The sequence below is a fragment of the Lates calcarifer genome, linkage group LG8 (genome assembly GCF_001640805.2).
Source record: "Lates calcarifer isolate ASB-BC8 linkage group LG8, TLL_Latcal_v3, whole genome shotgun sequence".
Taxonomy (NCBI): Eukaryota; Metazoa; Chordata; class Actinopteri; family Centropomidae; genus Lates; species Lates calcarifer.
The window spans coordinates 20,400,593-20,425,445 of NC_066840.1; the positions used below are offsets into that span (position 1 = coordinate 20,400,593).

General features: G+C 39.9%; 1 protein-coding gene across 1 annotated transcript in view; it reads right to left on the reverse strand.

Annotated features, from left to right (window-relative positions):
* The window catches only part of si:dkey-237h12.3 (teneurin-3), a 173,976-nt gene that overhangs the window by 4,500 nt on the left and 144,623 nt on the right, over positions 1–24,853 (reverse strand). The window contains 8 exon segments of the mRNA XM_018679395.1: positions 2–424; positions 2,689–2,985; positions 3,737–3,972; positions 4,389–4,564; positions 5,826–6,709; positions 9,697–9,851; positions 11,549–11,781; positions 16,972–17,221. Coding sequence (XP_018534911.1) covers positions 2–424; positions 2,689–2,985; positions 3,737–3,972; positions 4,389–4,564; positions 5,826–6,709; positions 9,697–9,851; positions 11,549–11,781; positions 16,972–17,221 — 2,654 coding nt within the window.

A 24,853-nucleotide genomic window follows, 5' to 3' on the forward strand; every position in this document is an offset into this window, starting at 1 on the left:
AGCTGAAGCGGAAAATCTGCCGGTCCACCAGGGGACCCACTTGGCGATAACGAATGGAGCAGATGAAACCTTCGTTTTGCAGGTTGACGGTCTTCAGCACACCTGCCATCTCATCGTAGGTGAAGCTGACCCTCGTGCTGTCGTACAGGATCTCTGACAGTTTATTCTGTCTGCGATATCTGTACAGGACCCTGCGTCCTGTGCCGAGGTGAGCTATTCTCAGTAGGAGGCCATCTTCGCTGTAGTCCACAGCCACTGAGGCGTTGCTCTCTGGGGGGTGATACAGGTTCCTGTAGTAACCCACTGAGCGGATGGTCTGCATGGTGTAGCGTGCCACACTTGGCATTGTGACAGCAGAAAGCCGGTCCAGAGAGTCAAAATCAAATATGTACTGACGCTGACTGTGGAGCAGGAGGACCATGGACTAGAGGGAAAAGAGCAAAATAGCAAATGTTTTCTTGAGTTGCATAATATTTATACATAATATATGTATAATGCCAGGCAGGGTGAGTGCAAGCAGAGTGAGAAGAAATTTCCTGTTAGAGAAAAGGAGAAACGGTATATGAAAAATGTACTAGGTAGCATCAACCATCACTATTATGACACATCAGCTACCAATTGTGCTACTCATTGTTTAATGTCTTAATGTACAGTTTTAGTTTGAAGTTATAACAAATACAGTGAAACTTATTTATTGATAAATACTACATAGGACATTTACTAAACAGTAGTATGCTAGTATGGGGACTCACTTTTCACTATTTATTAAAATGTGCTCAATTGTTAATGATTGTCTGGTACAGTTTACGTCTGACTCCTATTACCCACAGTAGACTGCTTTAATTAATTTACAGTATGCAGCTTGGAGTGTGGTCTGACTTCTTAAGGCTCGCCACCTTTTCTGTTAAAATGTCATGCCCAGTCATCCGTTACTACATTGAGGTTCCCTGTGCTCCCTGAGCTCTCTGTGTTCCTTATGTCAGAGTGTTGACATGGCCTCTCCAGGTCACGCAATGAAAAGATGCCGCCAGGAGTGGCTGAGAAAATCTCTGCATGTTTTCATGGCATTCTCTTTCAAAAATGTTATCCTGTAATAGATTCCTACATCTTTTATTTTTGTGTAGTATATATGCGCCATAATATTCTGTTAAACCATGATAATTTATATGTGATGTAGCCTGAGTGTTCTTTTTGTTTGTTTGTTTTGTTTGTTTTTTTTTTAGCAAAGAAATGGAAACCTACAGTTTCCAATGTATAGACTAAAGCTAGGGACAGACACAAAAACTACCTGAAAACTCCAAAGACTGGACAAATAGCTATGATTACAGTCTGTTAAAATCCTACAAGGATACCAACTGTGATGTGTTCCTGTATCAAAACAGAAATGGACATTTCTGTCACAAAGAGTTCACCTCTAATTTGTACAGCAATTCATGTAAAAAGGGGAAAGAAACAAAGGAAAACTGCTAAAATTAAGGAGATGAGGGCAGTAAGGACTGTAAACTGTGCAGAGAGCTGAAGGTGAGTCAACTTCATCAGCTAAATGCTGCACTGAGCGCTCTGATGAAGTGGATTATAAAATAATAGCTACTCTTGTCCCACTATTTTGCCATTTGTTCATTTGTTCTTATAATTAGTTCTACTGCTTGAACACATAATGTTCAATGGTCTCGATTAAAGCTGTGACTATTTAAAAGTAATCTGAATGGGAATGACGGGCTGCAACTGGATGTATCCCCTACTGTTTTGCTACAGGAACAGGTGAGAATTTAATTTGGTTGTTAGGTAAAAACGCTAATCTAAGCGTGGCCTAAAAGCACCTATTAACCTATTACCCAGTGTTGTTGTTTCTGCATTTACTCAGTTGTTCAATATGTGCCTCTCTCTTAGTGCTACTACCAATATATATATATATATATATATATATATATATATATATATATATATATAGTTGTTGGTGGTTATGGTATTCAGTCTTGGCTTCAGCTAGTTTTCCAGTGCTACCTACATAAAGTCTAGGACAAGAAATATGTCACAAAGGTGGAGATGGTCAACAGCCATACTGTTTAAACCAATTCTGGAGACTATTTCTTTGGTTGACACTGATGCACTGCTGAAAAACAGTTGGCAAAAACAGTCAACATGACATCCACCTCCTCAGTTTGCCCTGGCATAGATCTTTTTCGCAGCAGACATTTTTGACTTGTTATATCAGGAAAAGCACAGGTGCAATTAATCACATTAACAATGACTGAGTTGTGTTAAGTGTCCAGGACTTCCTAAGTGGAATGCAGACATCATTATGTTGTTAGATACACCAACGCTTTCCCTGCAATGACATGTCAAAATGTCTGCTGTGAAAAAGGTCTATTCTTCTTTACTGAATAGAGGGCAATGAGTAGCTCATGGACACTAGCTACATGTTTCTGTGGATGCAGATGTTTACATCTAAAGCTTGTGAAATTTGCTCATAAATCTGCAGTTAATGTAAAATGATTACTGTGTTTGCTAAGTACCTCTGTAATAAGCAGAATTGTATGCATGGAACTGGTGATTATTGCAAAATAAATGTCTTCAGGGTGACCTCCGCTGCATGTCAGGGTCTTGATTCACCCTGTAGTGATAATGACTAGCCCGCAGTACAACATATCTTATATATTGCCTCCCCTGGCCATGTTATTTTCTCACCTGCTCTAGGTAGGTGTAACTCCATATCTTCCCATCGGCAAACACCCTGGAAACCAGGCGGCCCTGGCTATCATACTCAAGTCTCTCAGTGGTGGGACCTCTCTGCAGGGCACTGATTTGCCCGCTGCTTGTGCGGCTCACATTAACCGGCAGTAGCTTACTGCTGGGCACCCAGAGCACTGGGTGGCCTGCTGTGTCGTATATAATCTTTAAGAGGAACTTCCTGTGGTCATCATAAATCTTCTCTGTCCTCAGGGTGCGATCATAATCGACTGAAAGAATGTTTCGTCCGTTCACCTGTGGGAAGGATTTGATTTAAGAGGGTGTAAGACAAAAAAATGACAACTACTCTTACTACTCCTGCTACTACTGATAATACTGTTATAAAAATATCGAACAATCCCATGCACATAGATTACACAACAGTACAATGACAAGGAGATATTCTTGATTTTGATATCACTGTTCTTTATCTGGCAGGCTCTATAAACTGTATTCAGAAATTTTCACTACAGTTGTCACAGAGATTAACACCCCCTTCACGAGGCTCATTAAACTGAGAGACACTCTGGCGATTGTTCAGGTACACTTAAATCACAACCTCCTAAATTTAGTGGAGATGAAAATGACTGCGAGGCAAAGTAACCACCCAAGTTCAGTTCATGAAGTCCTGTAAATCATAAATCTGAGAGTCAGATTCTAAGAAGGCGAAATAAGAAAAGGTGGACTTATGTACAGTACTAGAATATTGATAACCCTCCATTTACTGAACTAAATGTTGTTGTGACTCATAAATTCAGATGGAAAGAAAGAATTGTAGAAATCTTGTTTGCAAGGTTATAATAAGGACAGTAACACAGTCTCAGAAATAAAATAACATCTGTCATTTGTTGGTCAGCTTGACTGATTATCAGCATGGGTAACCCAGGTAGGTTATCGATTCTGTGGCCCTTGTATTGTTAGTGCTGTGCTCTATCTACTACTTTTGTATGTCATGTGTTGATGATCAATTATATGTGCATCAAGGAAAAAAGAAAATCAAACGTACCCTAAGCTTGCGTCCAAACACGATAACTTTCCCTCTGGCTTGTTCTTTGCGGAAGCGCCACTCAACCAAGTTTTGCCCACTCTCCCCTGGCAAGCTCATGTTGCGTCTGGCTACAGTTGGGTTGGCAGCACCTGCCAGGATGTGGGGCTCTGTTTGGTAGTGGGTGTCCATCCCGTTGGCATAGGTAATCCTCAGCGAGTTGTCAAAGCCAACTTGATAGCTACTTCTACATTGGTCTGTTAATAATAAACAAAAAGTGCAATTTAGAACATGGAAATAGGTAATTACACACCGAAAATTAATGTTATTGATAGTTTCCTGAGGTAATTATTGGTTGTGCATACTTATACTTTAAGTCCTTAGTAACTTCAGATCAAAAGACTGAACATGAATGATATGCTGAAATAACTGGACCATCTGGCTCCGGCAGAGAGTAGAAACCATTTAGACACAAGGTTGATGTGTCTCCCTGACACCCAAACCCACACACTGAGAGAGTAATCATTTACACTGTCGTCTGTCAGACCCTCTGAGCTGTAATGATACACGACTTAAGCTTACTCAACATTGCCCTGGTGACCCACGAAACAATGACAAATAACCGTTTACAAAATAGCTGCCTGAGTCGGGAAGATGAGTGCCATGGCCTTACCCTGAGCCAGAGTGTAGAAGGCACGAATGGTTGAGGTATTCGTGGTGATGCTGATTTCCTCTTCTGTCATGGAACTTTCAATGTCCACCGTCAAAGCGCTGTATATGTCTGTGTACAAGTTATTCACCATTCCGGTGGGGAATGTCACATTCATTAGCCGTCCTTCACTGTCGTAGCTGTTTGACAAAAAGAACATCAAATCACAAAGAGCTGATATGTATGAGGGCTTTCGGTGCTACAGTGCATTCAATTATCAGCTCTTTTATACTTGTTGTGTAAGACCATCAACTTTATTGTAATTAAAATGTCACATTTTCTTTCTCCCTTTTAATATTTGCTATTTCCAGAGCATAAGCGAATGGGTGTCAGTATCAACCCATGGCACAATCCAAATATTTGACATGGGAGAATGACACATCTCCTCAGCTATCAGTTTTGTATAAAAAAAAAACACAGACTTGTAATGAATTCAATTATTTGGATGATTGATGTGTCATTATAATCTGAACTGAATGCTTTGCTTTCTTAGCTATAGTGAGGATATCATTCATGGTATAATGTGACATGACAGTGAATTACACAAGGGAGAAAAATTCAATCACTGAGAAGCCATGCCACCAAAGTGAAGTGTCATTATGATACAGAGTCCAGGTGGCTTATTCTAATGAAATCAAATCATGAGTTGGTCATTTTGTTCAACTTTCCTTTTTTTTGTTTAATGTATACATGTTAACAAAACATTATAACCAGCACTTCTGTTGCTCCTCTGCCTTTCTGAGCGCAATACACATGGTTTAGTTGAGAAAAAAATAATAAGAGAAAGCAGCATACTTATGGATATTGAGTTATTAAAGTCTAACTAGGCTATTTTACAGATTTGAGGCAAATTTTATAATTAGGTTTCAATTAAATGTGCACCCTAAAGCAGTTTGCAGGTAAGTACGGTTACCAATTATAGAGTAAACTCGTACTGAGCTGTGAGACTAGACAGAACACACACAGGGTTACGCACATGCAACCACACACATAGCAAACATTTCTGTCTTTGTACCTCATGGCTTGAGGTTTTAGTTTAGAATTAAAAAGGAATAGAAATATTAGTGTCAAACTGAGTTACTGCAGTAGGTAACAAGCTCAAACAAAAGTTTGTTTGACAAATCTTTCAACTGCAAGGCTCTTAATATTGCCTCCTCATCTGTGAGAAGCCGGCAATACTTTTAAAAAAAAAATCCTAAACATTATCTACCAGGAATGCAAAGTGAACTTGTTTACATAATTTGTATTAGCATTCAGAAAGCAGGAGGTGTGTTTAATTTGTCCTGTGTGCAGGTTCCAGATGCAGAAGGCCTAAATGAATTTCAACTTAAATGAGACTAACTTTGGCAAGTAATAAAGATTTCCACAGAATGAATGTATGCCAGTCTGCATTACACTTACTCGTAGAAAGTTGTCCAGCCAATCTCTGACGTCTTTGTAGCCAGCAAGCCGTTGTTACCATGGTAGGTAAGAAGCACCAGCTCCTGGCCCTGTGCTGTAAGAGTTTTCAGCCTGCCATTGGTGCCCATAGTCAGCCATATCACCTGGTTGTCAGGGGCGACGATACGCACCGGCATGCGGTTAGGATCTCTACGGATTCTCAGGGTGTTGCCGCTGCTGTCGGTAACAGCTGTGATGTCATTCTCTGTGCTGTAGCTGAAAGTATATTTCAGGTCGCCAGTGAGCAGGCTCGCAGTGTGTTGGTGGGTGCCGTTGCTGTCAAACATGTACAGCTCCTGGGCATCAGGGGAGGCCACCTCGTATGTGCTGGCACTGGAAGTCAAAGTTGGCCCGTTTCTATAGATGGCCCGGATACGGATGTTACCCAGGTCTGCCACATAGAGTGTTCCATCTGGAGCTGCCACCAAAGAAGATGGAGCATTGAGCCTTGCATCTTTGGCATAGCCGTCCCCTGTCTGGTAGCAGTCACAGTTGGCATCATTCTTGCAATCGCAGTCGGAGGGAGCTCCGGCCAAATGCGTTATCTCACCATCCACAGACACCTTCCGTATCCTGCTCATCTTTCTCTCATCTGTCTCCGCTATGTAGATGGCACCATGGAAGGATATGGCAATGGAAACAGCAGACTCTAAAGGGGTTAACTGTGCCCTTTGACCACCGGCCACACCGCGCTCCAGTCCAGCTAATGGGCAGTGGATAGGTCGGCCAGCTGCAATGCTCACTTGACCATTCTCTGTGATGCGCAACACTATGTTGTTGTCCAAGACATACAGCGAGTTGTCCATGGGGCTAACTGCTAGGTCTGTGGGCCACTCAAGAATCACCTAAAATACAGGATATTATTGTTTTTCTTTTCTCCACAAGACAGTAATTACATTATTACACAACTGAAATAAAATGCTTACACAAAGTACTCCTGACCCATAATTGATTTGAAATAAATATCCCTATATATTCAATATTTTAATGTTACTTTTTCAGATTAATAAAGTGCATTAGTGACTCAAGCATGAGCCCAGTTAAGGGGCCCATAAACAAAAAAGCACATCTATAATGTGCATGGTGGGATTTTCTAAGATCAGCAAGCATAGAAAAAAAAAATATTGAAATTTTAACAGAATATATTTAATTCAAAAAGGCATGATGAGGCATACATCTTCATTACAGTTGTGTATAGGCTGCATCCTGCTCTTTGAAGCTCTTTGAATTATCCCAGTCACACTGACTGTTGATCATTTTCCATGATGCCCTCTCTCCCTTCTAGACATTTAACTTTTTACATGGCGCTACTGAGATTTCAAACTAGGTGAGGTACCAGGGCTTTATCCCCCTGTGTGGCTATAGTATAGCTACAAAATAACCTTGAGCGTGCACTTCACGCCTTCCAGCTCCATTTGTGCTGTACTAACTGGTGCTGCAACCTGAGAGAGAAGCTCCCTGTGAGGGATGGGGGTCAATTAAGTATATCAAATTAAATCAAAATTAAGTAAAATATATTTCACATATTCGCATAATATTGAAAAGATTTCAAGCTGCAAGCCTGGCCAACTAGTACAGTGTACTTGTCAGAAATGTGTCAGTGAATAAAAAGCTAATTTGTTATGGCACAAATGACTGGCCTGGCCTTCAAATACATAACTCTGTGATTAAACTGTAAAAATGCTTCTGAATTGTGCTTTTCCACAGGGTGATTAATAATAAAACACACTGCCTTTAAGGCTGCCACTAGTTAAACTGCACCTGAGCCAATTCTCTAGCTTGAATGCCTGAGGATCATATGGTCTCGCCAAAACCATGTCTTTATTGGCTCAAACCAAATGACTTGGTTAATTAGCTAAAAGTGACAAGCTTAATCCTTTGTCTTCATGTTCTCTTATGTCCCCCCCCTCCTTCATGTTTGCCACCCACATACGCATACTAACACAAACACAGATTGCTTTTTCTTCTGTTTACATTTAAAACGTTCTTGTGTTTTCAAAAACACCCTTTAATTTTGTCGTGGGCTCTTTTTTCTTTTAATGCGTTTCTATTGTTATCTAACCTCTCAAAAGGACACGTGAATATTTGTGATATCTGCTGTCAGGGTCATTGGTTTTCACTGCTGCAGTCCTTCCTATCTACTAAGTGTTTTGTTTGTACACTTTCTTTTTGTAAGCTGATCTGCATTGGAACATTAGAAGTCTAATTAAAATGTAAATTGGTTAGCTAAAAAACAAACCCCCCAAAAAAACAAAAAAACCCACTGTTATGTCTGGTGCTCACATGTAATATGTGGGAGAATGAAACCAGCAGTTTCATTCTCCCACATACAGTTAATACACTTAAAAATTCACTTTTTCACTTTCACTCTGGAGAAACAGGATATAGAGGATGCTGTGAATGCATCCATTTTGATATGATAAAAATCTTTTCTGGCTTTTATTTTTCTTCATTATTCATGTCAATTCAGATCTCGAAACTCTAAAGGAGTGAAATGAAGAGGGATATTAATGTTTGAGCACAGGGAGCGGCACTTCTTCTTTGAAAGAAATGTCACTGTATTGTAATGCTATAACCTATTGTGTGAGGACAGGCCGCTGCTTTTATGCCGCCTCATTCTCAGGTAGATGGTAAATTTTGTCAGACAAAGCCAGCTGTCGTCAGGTGCTGCAGCAGAAAAGGTTTTATGTGTGGCAAATGCGCTACTGAGAGCTGCTTCATTATCATGTATGGTCTAAGTGTCCTCAATCCTGAGAATTTCTAGTGGAACACTAAACACTAATTCAGCTCCAGCCACATCAAAATAAGCCCCCCAAACTGAGTAATTATTCGTCCCTCCATATCATCTGCCGTGACCTGAAAACTCATCTCTTCAATAAACACTTCATGTCTCCACTTCCTGCCTGAATCACATCCTCCTCCTAGCACATATTTTCTTCCTGCACTTTCAGAGAGAAAGCTCTGCTCTTGTCAAGAGTTGAAAACAAATAAATAAAAAAGAAAGAATTTCCTTAGTCTCTGCTGTTTATTGAACGAGCACCTTAAAACACTGTATTGGTGTTCTAGGAAATGGAGCTTATTCCATGTATGTCACTGTAAGTTTCTCTATAAATCTCAATGAAACATAAAAGTTTCATTGTGCTAGTCAAAACAGGCGGGAGTATCTATGTTACAGACTAAAAACATAAAACCAGATAACAGAATATCTTGCAAGATCAAAATTGAACAACAATGGGATTATAAAACCATGAATAAAAAAGCCACTGAGATTTAAAAGAACATATCCTTGAAACAAACGAAAGAGATCCTTAGGGCCTTAGGGCAATCTAAAACAGTCAATATAAATAAGTAAGAATGATCTAATGCTATCAAACAATAAATGAATTATACTAAAACATCCTTATTCTAATATTCTCCCAAATAGCAGCCAGAAGAGAGAGCACACAATTTCTGCCGCAATGATTTAAATTCCCAGAAGGAGACCAGTTTTTGCAATTTTAAATTTCATTGCAGAGGATTCTAGGAGGCAGCATGTAAAAAAGCTCTTTCACCTAGTTCAGTGAAGGTAAATTCTTAAAAAAAAAAAAAAACCTGCATATCTTGCTCTCACTTAAAAAAGGCCTTAAAAATGATCATTCACGAAAAGATGAGTTATACTGTATATGTAATATATACACAGTTATGCAACACTGCATATCAATGATGAGTCATGGTTAAACAAACTGAAAGAGGGTTAGAGGGTCAGAGGCACGAGGTGGCGCTGCGACATGCTCTGTGTGCGAGCATACACCCAGGGTTAACAACTGTCTGGCACATGTGTTGTATAAGTCACCTGATTGATGTCCATGCTGCTGTCACAGGTCAGCGGGCGAGCCGATGTCAGGTCATTGGAACCGAGGAAAGTGGAGATGATGCCGTTCTGGTCCACCTTTCGGATTGTGGTGCCGTCAACAAAATAAATCAGGCCATTCTTGTCCACGGCGATGCCTGTTGACATCACGTAAGAGAGGGGAGAAAAGGAGGGAGGGAGAGAGAGAGAGAGAAAAAAACCTGTGATAGAGAACATGGTAGATATGCGGCATCTCTGCTTGCATGACTCAGTGGACGGAACACGATGGATACATGTGTCAAGCTTGCCTTCCCATTATTCAGGTCACTGCAAAAAGCACACCCATCAATAATTCACAGGCTGCTTTTCTGGTATTAAATAATTTCTCAGGCAGAAGTAGGAAAGGCTGTATTCATACGGTATATATGCACTTGCCACGTCTTGTAACCCTCCTCTTTCAAAAAAAAGGACCTTGTGAGGTGGGGGGTGTCAATGAGTGGTGCGTTTGGGAGATTTTTTGACAGCAGCAATCATCAACAATCTGCACACCATTTGAGAAATGAATGAGCGAGGGAGCGGAAATGACAGCTTCGGCCAATTTTAGATGAAAGGGGTGAAAGACAGACAGTTGCCATGGTGACAACTGTGGACTAAATTGTCTCAATGATTGAGTGTCAGCTCAGAGTTGTAAGTTGCAGCCGAGCCAGTGTGGAGTTGCAATAACCATTTGTCCCAAACTGGGAGAATACATTAACGGGCCACGCCAGCCTCCACATCGCTCTCCATGTCACTGTGCTGCTTAATAGAGACCGGCACCTATGGGAGTTCAATCATACTTCGCATGCAGTGAGACTATTTTTCATTCTCCTCATTGGTTTTAACACACTGTGGTTTGGAGTTAAATTCTAAAGACTGAGAGACGTTGATCTCAGGAACATGTATGTGTAGTGGAAGATTGTGTTTTACTTTTTAGGGGCTTTTAGAATGTTCTGAATCAGCATTAACTTCAGTTTTACCTCCAGAGTATGATTTATTTTTCAATGAAGTCTTTAAAAGCTTCTGTGGAAGGTGAGTGGTTTGGTTTGACCTGTGGCTAGGTCTGCACAAGATTGCTTTCTGCTAAAACATTGACGAGCCGAGGGAGCCCGCGGTGAATCCTTAGGAGCTGGCTATTTGACAGTCTGAGATTCTCAGACAGATGAAAAGTGTCACATTTGAGCAGAGTTCACCAAATGTCTGAGAGGAGAAAAAAAAAAAGGAGCCATCTGCTGTTTCTTCCCTGGTCTCGGCTTCCACCCACTCCATCATTAGAGACGCTCTCTCAGATTGCCTTCACTCAAGCCTTTATCACCCAGCTGAAGCTGAGCTATTGGAGTTGGCATTCAGAGCGGGCAACAACTAGCGCAAAACAATTCATCTTAGCCTTTTCATCCAGAAGAATTTATGGAAAAGTGAGCAATTCAAGCACAAATGGCCATGTGCTATTTGAATGTGGACAACAGGTTGCGCATAGTAGCTATTGACATGTGGATGGCTGTAATTTTAGCCCTTACTTTCAACAGCTGAGAAAAAATCTTCAGGAATCAAGTACAGATTTTATAGGATATTTACAGGAATATCAAATCATGCAAAATAAATTATGTATTATATTTCTGGAGATTAAAACAACAACTTTTGACTTTTACTTCAAAACATGAACCACAACCAAAATTTGTACATTCAAATCAATGAAATCATTCAAATCAGTAGGCTGAGAGTTGGCACAGAGCCCAATGCACACATAAATTTAAATCCACCCCTCAGCGTGTTCCGCCCCTCCATTTGAGCATAACATCTCCATCGTTTTAAACGATACCTTTGGGTCCAGTGAGAGAGGCCTCTGGAGCTTTGCCTCCATCTCCGCAGTGGTTCTCATCGAAGGGCAGGCAGTGTTCACCGGTACCCACCACCACCTCTGCATTCGACTGCAGATCCTTGGTCCCGGTCAAGGTTTTTGGTTGGTAGATCCTCCGGGAGTTTGTGTCCGACACGTACAGCTGGCCAGTTACTGGGTCAGTTGCCAGGTAATACCGGTGTGCCGGGTTGTTACTGCGTTCAAGACAATAACTCAGTTATTACAGACACTACAAAGGGTTTTTCTTTAAATGCCATTACAGTACAGCCAAACAGTCCTTTAATGATGCTAATTTATCCCTAAAATGTGATCTAATGCAGTAATCTCCTTAAAATACCAGAAAAAACCTGTAAACCCCAACTGACCCCTGATGAAATTTAGCCAAATTTTTCCTCTGAATAAAACAGTTAGTCAATATTATTAGGAGCAGATCCCACTCTATCTCTCCAGAGAGCTAACATTGTTTTCAGTATGCATTAAAGCTGTTTATATAGAGAACACCTTTTAGAGAATACTCTCAGAACATTCAGGGGAATGTAGAAAGTTGTTTTTGTTTAAAGACTAACAGCAAAACCTGCTTACATTATTTTAAGTGTAATGGAATTAGTGAACCTTCCTCAGGCTCATGCATTGTTTTAATTGCATTAAAAGTGTTGACTGTAAGTTAATGTGAATGTTCAATCAGGTTATTTTCTTCGTCTTTAAGCTGTCATTAAGAATGTTATTTTCTAAAACACGCTGTCGATGGCTGTTTAAGTATAACTTGTTTTTTTCCAGTCCAATTGCAGCTTAAAATAACCTTATTATCAACATAAAATTAGTAGCAACATTGTCGTGTATGAGGATAATGAACTGCAGAAGGAAATAATGTCTATTTTTTAATGTTCTGAAAAACTGTGTGAAGACTTTTCCACAGCAGGAGAAAAAGGGGCAGAGCCTTTGAGAGCAAACAAGGAGAAAGACAGAGAAGGTTGAAAAGAAGTCAAACAGAATTTAACGGGATACCACTGCAGTGGGGTTCCAGTTTACAAAGCAGAAATGACAACTTGTGTGCCAGATCATTTCATTTGTTATCACTCCCCCGTGGGGAGAAGCCTTTGGAAATTAGAGAAATGATTGGCTTATGTTAACAAAGTGCAACAACTAATGGCATTGCATCTGTCTAAGATTAAGAATCAAAAGATTTTACAGCATTTGATTGACTGATACTTAGATTTAAAGAAAGTCAATTAAATTATCATTTTCTGTGGCAGTCGCCTTTTTAAATAATTCAAAACACTGACAAACTATTAAATTAACCTTTTTCTATTAAGGCAGAGTTGATACATAGCAGGTGCTTAAGTGTCATTAATGAGCTCAAAACAGAAGCAGTTAACATGAAAAATAGCTTGCTTTACAGTGCAGTCGTAAACATGGCCTCTCTGGTTGCACTCCAGCTTAATGGTACCTCAGTCAATACTGGTTGGCTTTGGAAGTGGGATAATGTGACGGCAAAATAAATGTGGCAATGAAACATCTTTGTAAAATGATGAAGATGGAGTCATAAAACTTGACAGCTTTTATGAGTCAAAGTAAATGCCCAAAATAGGTGGCTGCTATCAAGTTTCTGGAAAGAATTTGGCAAGACGTGCATTAGTATCCCTTTCTTTTACAGTCGACCTGCAGGGGGTGGACACAATAAATGAAACACCTGTATGACATTGTGCAGTCTTATAAAACAGTCCTGCAATAAATTATACCTTTGTGAAGCTTCTGATGTTAAGTTAAATACATGTTAAGTTTTAAAGCTTTACTATATTGTCTTGTATTTGATATTTTGTTTACCTCTTAGGTCAAAAAAAAAAAAAAAAAAATCCAAAAAATCCAAAAAACAGACCTCAGACTATGGCCACAAAAATGACCTTAATTAATTGGCTGCCATTTGACCAAGAGATCAGGTGGTGACTGTAGCTTTTTCCCAATTGAGATGTTTGCTCCTCTACATCTACAAGTTTGACAATACCTGTCCCAGGTTGTGGCCCAGGTGCTGGTTATCTCCTGATTAGACTATCACAATGTCCTGATTGCTGGCATTGCCTTGCAGGCAATCAGAAGCCTCCAACTGATCCACAATCCAGCAGCCCTCATATCAACCTGCTGTGTCACTCTGTGTCTACGCTCCCTTCACTGACTGTAGTAGCTCATGATAAGTATGTGACCTTGTTGCTAGCCTATACAGCCAAGAGTGGAAAACCACCTGACTACAATCAGCCTATGGTTAAACCTAGGCCTGTAGCAAGAGCTCTCCAGCTGGAATTATGCCTCTGCAAAGATACATGTAAACATCTCTGTCAACCATAATGGGTCATGGTAACCGTAGGTAGGCTCACACAAAACTATGTTATACAAGTTGTCTTAGACAGGTATAAAGGAAACAACCATATGAACATTATTTGTTCATCAGAGTTTTCTTTTAAACATGCACCAAGACTATGTTATTTTTTCCCATTTTTCAAAATTAGTGTGGTGGTGTTAATGCTTGTGCTTTGTTTTCCTTTGGTCTGAAAGAACCATCAAACAAACAAACAACAACAACAACAAAGATCTGTTGTTGCCTTTTAGTTCTAGTCCATTTAGGATTCACACAAACAAGCCAAAGGTAAACTGAGTCACATGGCCCGACGATGACCTGGATTGCTGTGGTCATCTATCCCACCAGCAGACCTGCACAGGCCTTTGGAGGATGATCAAAACAAAGTTTATCCTCATGACTGATGACAAATCATGTTGCACATCACTGCACTGGAAGGCTTTATTTATTTTCTCTGGTGGTCATTTAAGCTTACAAGGCTTACAAGAAAATGCTGTGATAGAGCCACTGATCAAAACTACACTGCACCTGCAGCTAGAATTTAATGAGGGGGAGACAATGGATTCTGTAGCAAAGAGGGGGGAGAAGGGAACTGCTGTTGCTTTCAGCAGACAAATCAAGCAAATTGATGTTGATTTTTAATTCATAGAACAGAAACATATCCATATCACATAATCCTGTTGTCACACCAGAGACATTACCTTGATAGCCAGCTTAATAAAGTTATTCCAGTTTAGTCTCCACAGCACCTCTGGCACTTATGGTCAAGTTAATCACTGGGACAACCTAATTGCCACCAATCTACATCGTCACTTGATCTGATGCTGTTGTCTTAATTATGAATACAAAGCAACTGTGTAAGCCCCTGCGGATAAGAGCATCTGCCAAACGCCATCACTGGAGATGTAATTATAAGCTTCACAATGGTACTGTTATTTGCAGCACTGTTGTGCTGAAATGAATTACAATGTACACATAGATACTGATTGTATATATTTACATTAACATCCTTTTTTATATTAAAGCTGAATGTTTTAAATGTTTTCAAGGTTTCGAGTGCATGTTGTGGCCCTGTCGTGAGCAATTACACTGCACTGAAGTGCTGAAAGACCATGCACTCTTCTTCTTGTTAAGATGTAATCAAGCCATAATTGGTTTGTTATAATCACACATGGTAATCACTGGTGCTAAAAGTGAATGTAAAAGGGAGAGTTATTTATATAAAGGATGGTAAAGATGATGATATATGGAGAGCAAGCAAAGAAAACATGCACTAAGATAAAACACCTACCTGTGTCTAAAGTCTTTATTTCTATGACAGGGTACAGGGTGAGCAGGAAAAGAGGAAGAAGAATCAAGACGGTGAAATTAGTAAATCTTATAAGTGTACCTTTATTTCTGATTTTTAGTTGCCCACCTAGTAATGACTTTTAAAGCCTTGTTATCCCTTATTTAAACAATGAGGAATAGGCAAAGCTATTGCTAACAAGGGCTCAAATGTTGTTAAAAACACAAAGCTTTTCCCCCCTTACAGTATCTGGTGAGAAAAAACAAACAACTGAAACTCAGAAAATCAAAATATCCCCTTGAAGAATAAACACAGCCGCTAGAGTAAGTCGCCAGCAACGACAATCCATTTGGCAGAAAGTGGAGAGGCGGGACTGTGGCCGAGAGTTACAACCCACAGAGAGGAAAATATGTACAACTATCTCCATAAAGCACCATCCTGCATTACCACTGCTTTTCTCAATTTGACCACTCATATTGAAATATTGATTCTGCCACTTGTTACATTGACCGCTGAGGCCAGAATCTAAATGCTGACTTTCTGCAAACAGCAGCTGAAAGAGGTTCAGGGAATCCCATATGGTGTATTTGGGCCTTCATACAGCAAGCATGCGTCACATATACCAAAAACAGAATTTGCTTTGGTCTTTAAATGTTTGAGAAAGATATCAAATACAAAACAAGCAAATATTCTGCAATTCCGCAACAATGAAGATATATGCAAGTAAACTTTTTCTACTGTATTGGTTTAAATCTGCACTGCAATTGCCATTAAATATGAATAAAAATTTTCCTTACTGAGTCCGTTTATGTCAAACTAAATTTAATTTGGCAAACACAACAAGTCCTCATAGTAGTGTTTTGTGTTTCTCTCCTTGTAAACAGAGTAAAATAGTTGCTTGGAGACACAAACCATTTCTTAAGCCATTATTTATCTTAAAGTGTTGCTGAGCATGCATCGATCCTGCAACAGCACACCCTGTTTCCCATTCATACTGCTGTACACTTCCCCATATGAGAACTGTCCCTTAATGGCTGATCCCTGTACAGGTACATTAGCGGCTTACTGAGGTAGAAAGGAATGTTTTTCAGTTTCTTGAGTTTTACGGTTTAACATCCACCCTTATAATCTTACCATAACTTACACACCACTTGACATACAGCTACCCGCTAACACTGTTGTGACCTGTATCCTTTCAAGGCAGTCTTCATATGTTTGTCATCTATGTGTCTCATGTAGGATGATAGCCCAATGTACATTTAATCAACACCTGCTACTTTGAAATAAGCCAACTGGCCGAATCAGAGTCATTGCTGAGAGAAGCCAACTTGGCATGAGGGCGTAAATCATCCCAATTACACGCTGAAGACAGGATGTCTTTCCTAATTATGGAGATGGATGGGGAAAAGATTTCAAATTTCTATGGGTAGGGGAAAGATGTGTGTGACTGAAAGTCTGTCCACCATGCCATTATGGTTTCCCTCTCCACACTGAGGACTAAATGTAGAAATGAGAAGTGGGTTCAGATTTTTTTTTTTTAATTAGACCTATTTTTGTCATGTTTCTAGGTTTAACTACAATATGTTGCATGTTATCTTTCCATTACATGACATATAACCTCATAACCTCATATAAATTTCAAGGTTAACACTTCATTCATGTTCTTTTTTTTTTTTTTTTTTTTTTTAAATCAAACAAAGTATAGCATGCACTTAGAAATATTTCTATGAAATGCCTTGATCTTACCTGAGCTCCATGATACTTGTGACATTGCCAGATGGGTAGATACGACGGATGTAGTTGAAATCTCCAACGTACAGACTTCCATCAATGCCCCATGCCAGAGCCACTGGTGCCAACAGCTTGTTTCCTTGGGCCTGTCCGTTACAGCTGGGGCATGAGATGCTCCTGCGCCGCCCGTTCCCCATGACAGTGGAGATCACAGGGGGCTGGAGAGAGATGAACTGGTTCTCTCCACTGCCTTTGTAAAGAATGCCTGGGAGACAAAACAGCAGTTACTTGCAGGTGTGAAAGCATGATGTGTTTTTGTCACCGACAGCAGATAATGGGGTCATTCATCCTTTACTTAACCAGAGAGTCCCTTGAGATTCATGTCTTTTATAGGACGGATCCAGCTAAAATGGGAACATAAAATAGTCTACTGTTGATTTACAATAATATATAACATTAAAGGAAGGGTTTGACATTTTGGGCAATACATTGATTTGCTTTCTTGTGCAGAGTCAGAAGAGAAAATCATTACCACTCATATTTGTATGTTAAAAATGGAATAAGAGTCAGGAGGCAATTATCTTAGCTTAGCTTCAACACTGGAAACAGAGGGACACAGCTAGCTTCACTCTGTCCAAGGTTAAAGAACAAACAAACAAAAAGACTCCTACCTAATTAACATGCTGTGTTTCATTAATTTAATCCATACTTAAACAAATACTAAACACGACAAGTTATATGTTTTGGACAGAGTTATTTGCCCCTCCTCCTGGTTTTGGGTGATGCTAGGTTAGGCTAACCACCTCCTGGCTCCAGCTCCATACTTAACACACAGACATCAGAATGGCATCAAACCCCTGCTCTAACTCAGAAAAGCAATTGCACATATCTTCCAAAATGTTAAACTATTCCTGTAGGCATAGAAGGAAACACCTGCCTATTTAAATTAATTACACCCACAGTATGTAACCTATGAATTTATGGGTGAAAGATGACAAAAAATAGCTTAATTTAGCTTGTGAACACCTTGCAATAAAATGTACAATATATTTGACTTATTTCGCTTAATATGTAAGGATTTATTGAGACATTTATTTGATTATAGTTCTTAATACCTAAAGTGCACAGTAGCTGATTCAGGTTATTGCAGTCTTAATGCAAATTTCACAACTAAGGTTACTCCGTTTCTTTGGACCTAACTAGAGAGTATTTTATCATAACAAAAACATGATAAATGTGTGGTCTGGTTATCACACAATTTAAGGGTGTTGAATTATGCTCTTATAATAGCTTTTACACAACCTTTATCCAAAGTATTAGATTTAGTAACTAACAAAGATCAGACAATGATCAGATTTAAATAGTGTAGTAGGTCGCTACAGGACACAGGCAACCACTTGACTATCAATTTAACTGATATCTTAATAATTTGATCAAACGCATTACTATAGAATCACCGTGCAGTGTGTTCCTGGAAAACTTCCACAAAACTCAGGTATATTTTATCCAAAATAATGTTCTTTTTACTTGACAGGGAGCCTGTCTTCCCCAGGTCACAGAGAGGTGGTAAACATAAATACAGTGCAGTGTACCTTCCACTTATAATGGTGCATACACTTCACTGAGGACTCACTGGCTTTTTGGAGGGGGGTTGGGAGGGGTACTGATATAGTGGGACTCTCTTCAAAGGGGAAAAACACATCAAAGGGAAGAAGTGCATGCTGGAAGCACTTAATTATTCACATCCAGCAACTTGTTTGAGTTCACACTGCCTCTGTCCTAATTAGTGGATCTATGACACCACTGAATGGCCACATAATGTTGTTCTCCCACAGCGTTATCCCGTAAGTCATCGTAACCCCTGATGTATGTGAAATCGAGCGTGCGGCCGTGTTGCTTGTCCCTTCTCTGATTAGTTCCTTTCATTGATTTAATTGATTGAAGGGCAAATTCAAATGAAGGCACGCTCTGGCGAGACTCTTGACAGGACGATCTGACCAATCCGTCTTTTGTATCCAAGAGCATTATACATGAGCCTCTAACAAAGACAAATAGGTCCGGGGGACGGCTTTGCGCGTGACGCCATCAAATGCACGACCTTGGGACTTTAATTGAACTGTGATCCATGTGTCTGCTCAATGAATGAAACACACAGTGTGATGAAAACTCTGAGTTGAGCTGAGAGGTTTGTGCTGCATCCAGGAACATAGCTACAAATAATAAATAAGCTATGTAATCTGACTAGAATTTTAATGTCTGTTTGTGTAATAGCTCCTTAACATTCTTGAGAAAGACAAAGACGTTTCTAATATGCAGGAGCCTAATGCAGTGTGTAGGACATGGATCAGTTGCAGCAGTACAGTCGTCTAGCAGTTTGGCTGGCGTTCAGCTTAAAATAAAAAGAAAAAAAAAAACACTTAATGCTGAGGTCATTTTGGCAAGCTGCCGTGGCCCTCTCTATTTACACTTCCATCACAGTTTACTGTACACACAAGTCTTACCATAGGCTATTAGACAGCGTAATGGAACGGACTAAATACACTAATCAATCATCAGCCACCCCCCATGATCAGTCCACACTTAGAATGGACACTCCACTCTTTCACTTTGATTTCCTCATACATATACAACTTATGTGATTCTTCTGTGGAGCAACTGTAAAGTCAGTGAACAGATTAAGGTTCAGTTTTCCTCCCTCAAGGACACTTGTTCATGACACATTACTGTTGATGATTGTTGCAAGAATCAAACTTGTGACATCTCAGCTGGAGAGCTGCACTGATGGGAATTTGGTTTCTAAGTATCCAGCGCCCCAGGCCGAAAGAGGAGGACTCCCACAGTGTCCAGACTAGAATGGCCTCCGAGTCTTTATACATATTTTATAAATTTACTTCACTCTGCTTGGAGTTTGCATGAAATCCATAAAACTATAAACAAAACTTTCTCTAAAATAAGATGCAGCTACTGATGTTACGTGAGACAAGCAGAAATGCAATTTATACAGCCTGGCAAAGTTCTGTTTTTCCTGCACAGACTGAAACAAACTAATCCTCCCTCAACAGATTTTGCAGAGGAGACTTCAAGTCAAAGTATAAGTATGGCAGCTGAATGGATCAACCAGTAGAAACGTGTCTGCTCATTGATTAGTAAATGAATGTGTGGAGGCGTGTTTGAGTTTTGGATAGAAGTTGGTGAAAGAGGAAAAAAGAAGAAAATCACTGTTTCGCCTGGCGAAGTGAGAAGAGGCTTTTTAGAAAGTCTGAGAATCTGTTGTCTCTCATTGCTCCAAGATCACTCTGATACTGCTCCATCAAACAATCACACAGCCTGTAATGTAATGTAACTGCATGTCACGCAGCATTTACCACATTATTATAACACTCAGACACAGTTAGACTCTGGCAGTAGTGGGGAATTTGCCAAATAATAATGGAAAGACATTGAAAACAATCCAAAATATAAAGGTGTATTAAAAATAAATGGTAGTGAATGTGACTGTTGAGTCACGGAGGAAACATGAAGGTCATTTTCCATCACAGAAAATAAAGTTGAAAATAGAAAACTAAAGGAGACATTACAGAAATGTTAGAGCAAAGAGTAGAAATTGCTGTTGCTCTGCAGTATTCACATACTTCCTGTATACAGACCTAAAAAATTCTCATTACTCCCAAACTACAAGGCCACCTTTCTACCTTCTCTGAAAATTTGCCTTCACTCATTGATGACTGTTAGTTCAATTGATTCCTTTCTCAGAATAATGACGGAATATAATAATGTCTTTAATAAAAGGCTAATTTGAGACATGTAGTGAAAAAATCCTTTATGAGATGATTAATGGTACAAATGCAAGGCCGAGCCTCTGTACCTGATGAAGAAAAACTGGAGCGCCCTGAGCAATGTCACCTTGGTGACACAGAGAGAGAACAGAGATTGGTAGGCTAGGGGAGGAGCAGGACTGTCTTAATTGCACCCTGCCCTTCTTCTTCTATTCTCCTTTGCACTGTGTCATTCTGTAAGATACCGCCCAGGCTCCAATTGATTCAACATGATAGAGGCTAAAAGTGGACAGGAAACATGTCAGTGACTAAAATGCAGCATGTGCGTGAGCTGTACAGTAAGTACACTCAGAGATGCTGAGTTTCTGAACTCTGGCTGTGTCCAATAAGAATCAGTTATGTTACCCTAGATAGAGACAAGCCACAGATTGAGGGGAAGGCATATCCACTTGTAACGAAGAAAAGAGGGTGGGGGGGAACATGACTAAAGCACAGACACCAGCAATTTGCCTTATCTAGTTTGACAGGCTCTGGAGTGGAGGCACAGAGAAGGAGACGGTTTGTGCTCGGGTCTTTTGCCACAAACGATGAGAGAAAAAGTCCTCAGATGTTCGAAGTGGTGCAAAAATGAAGCAGGAGTTACAACAAAGAGCGATAGCAAATGTCTGGAGCTAAACCACTGTGCAGCTGCAGAGGACCACCACTTGCTAACGTGTTGGGCGAGGACATTAGTCAAGGTTTACAGCATTAAAGAATCAATACTGGAGCAGCAATGAAGGCAAACAGTGATATTTGGATTCATCTTCATGCCGACCGAGGATATCGAACTGCATTCCTTGCCCAAAAACCCACATGGGCCATAAATCTCAAATGTCAAAAAGTGGGTGAATGCAAGACTGAATAATTCAGTTTGGATTGAGAAAATGCAGGCGGATAAAAGTAGGTGCCTACTCACAACCTCTGTAATAAAAATGAATACGTGTGAGGGCAAAGACAGATAGGATTACAGATAGGGTTATGATACTTTGATGTGAACAGTGTATAAACTAGCATACCAAAGTTGCTAACAAAACCATTTCACAGTCTCACACAGCTCACTGTCTTTGAGTTGAGCTAATAGGATTGTACCATGAAACCCTTTTGGCAAATTGATTAAGCTCCTGTCAGACAGGGGCAAATGAGACAGAACAACACAAGTTTGCTAAACTATTTTTGAATCTTTTAAATTTAGTCAGACTTGCAATTTATTTTTGGGGCGGTGCTGTAATAGGACAAGTGAAAAGTGTGAAAAAGCCTTGGGGAGGCTGCAGCATTTACTGCGTAAGAAAAACTCGACACCATCTGCTTGTTGTTTTATTTCTGTCATCACTGCTCCCATGTAAATGAACAACCCTGCACATGATGATTTTTCATGCACAGTAACATCCAATTTTCTGATAAATCCAGACACGCAGCACAGCTCAATCTAATAAAGGATGCAGCATACATTAGCATATCATACATGCTGCACCTATCTGTTGATCACAAATGCATCTCACAACAACTACAACTCCAACTGTGATGCTGCCACAATGAAAGCTTTGGAGATGGGTGTGCTATACTTTGAGACAGGTGGGATGAAACGCGACGCACCAGCAGCAGTCAAGCTAGAGGCATATTTCAGTGTTCTTTTGCACACTTCACAAACTCCGTGTTCTGGATGGCTTGACAGATTGGGTTCGGCAATGGGCCCCTATGTCTGTTCTTTTAATGTTCATCAAAGAAGCAGGACAAAGTAGCATCAAGGTTTGAACAAAGTAAAGGAAGACTCCATTTCAGAAACTGGTTCTCTGACATGTTTTGCACAACAATATCTGACAAAAGACAGTTTGTGCAATCTCTGAGATGTGAGAGGACTGTTATACATGCAGAATACATGGATGATATTACTGTGCAAACCCACTGAGTATTGTGGGATGAATAGTATCACCCCTGCCAATTGTGGGTGTGCATGTAAGATGCTATAAAAGACTACATTCAAGAAGTAGGCAGAGTCCTAGTTGCGCAAACACCCCCTCCTTAAAAAACCGACTTCCTCTGGTTGCCAAAATATGTGGCAACGGAAATAACCTCTGAGGTTTACTTAAAGCTCGATGGACCACGCCAAAGATTCACAGTAGCAAAAACCAGATTATACTTTATGTCGGGCGGTTGCAGAGGATATGTGAGGAGGCTCCAGAGCTCATGTAAACCTCCTCATATGTATAACTACTCATCAGGAGTATTGAGATAACCACATGGGGACCACAAAAATTGTGATTGGTCAGCTAGGGTTGCTTGCATTTTGCCTATGTGTTTTGAAGAGAGTAGAAGCTGATAGAATACATTACATGTAGCAATTCAAATTCAATATCAGCACCATGAATACATGAAAAAGTGGTAGTCTATTTTCATGCACAATTAGCCACACAAACACTTTAATAGTGTGCTGTTAAACCAGTGAACCTCACCAACCTTTTCAACCTTATTGGACCTCACTGGCAGTGCATTACAAACTACTATTTATTCACACAGTGAGGTGGTAAATGCATACCATTTTATAATGATAGGTTGTGTCATTTAGGAACCAAGCCTTTGCAGAACTTTGAGCATCAGGCACTTCACTCAAAAGAAACTAAATGAAATTTCATTTTAAAGTGATTTATCCATCTCATTTATCCCACAGAATATAAATGCATCGGTGACATGGTAATTACTGGCAGAGGCTTTTACTGTGAAGCAACATCGTCGTGATGTACACTAAAGTGTCGAGCTGCGGAGGGCCAACGTGTTGCCTGATAAAAGCTCAGCTACAGCTACATTTGTGTGTTTCTGCTGCTTTTTGGGGAATTGACTTTATTTCAGCTCCTACAAAGCATGGCAAAGGGGAGTGAATCAGAAAAGCGTAATACTCCTACCTGTGAATAGTGTGACCTCTGAGTGAGTGAGTGTAGGAGTACAATACAACTCTGAAGAGTGGAAGCTAGTACAAAGCCATACTATGTCATGCTAGATGATGTTTTGTAGGGATGTTAATACAAATATCATTGCATATTATGTCATATTGCCTCTTGCTGAAGACCCCACAAAGGAATATTTCGTCTTAAAATGAAAAGGGAATTTGATAATTTTGCACTTCTCTTGCTCCACATTTAAATGAAAAATGTTATCTTCTTCAGAGTGATGGAATTTGGTTTATCTTTTCTCAACACAATGACCTCTGAAAACTTGACTTGACTTGATAGTGGCTTGAAAAAGTGAAGTTACCAAGACAATATTTCAGCAAGACAGTTCAATCTACATGTTAATCATGCCACATTATACTTCCCAATGCCAAGCAGACCCACACATTATAAACATACTTGACTGAACCTGTTATGTGACCGTCCACAAACAAATAACTGAGGAAGGATGGATAGATTGAAGACATGTGGTCCATAGCTACAAATTCTATCAGCTCTTACATTTGCACTGCTTCACATTTTCTCTTCCTTAGTAATGAAAATAACAAAGTTGAATCATAAGAGAAAAAATCAATCATCCAAGCTCAGACCTCAGCAGTGATGCTATCGCTGAGGGAACATCAAAGAAAATCTCCAGACTCTATGGCTTAAAGACATGAGACTCTGGCTAGAGCCAACTATTACTCAAGGTATAATTACAAGTTTCTTAGATGCAATCATTGTTGTCACATACACTACTCTGTTAGTTAGATTTCTATCTATCTATCCATCCGTCCAGATTTTAAAAACCTGCGTTAAAATGAGACAAACAATAAATGCACCAAAACAAAATAAATATAAAAGAAATCCCAAAACAACAAAGCATCCAGTCAGTGACAGTGTGAGGCTAAGGACTCTGCTGAAGGCCGTGTCTCTAACCTCGATTATTCTCAAGATGAAAGGGACACAAATTGCGTTGGACAACTGGAACAACAATTGTGAGCTGGAGTGGGTTTAATGTCAAAACAGCGGCCTGGCAAACTGACAATGCACACCACCGTGAGGCCTACTTCTTATAACTGCAGTTGTATTACTGCCTGCACAGTTGTAATGTAGCACTGAATTCTCCAGGTTATAGAATGTGACCCCCTGGTATCGTGA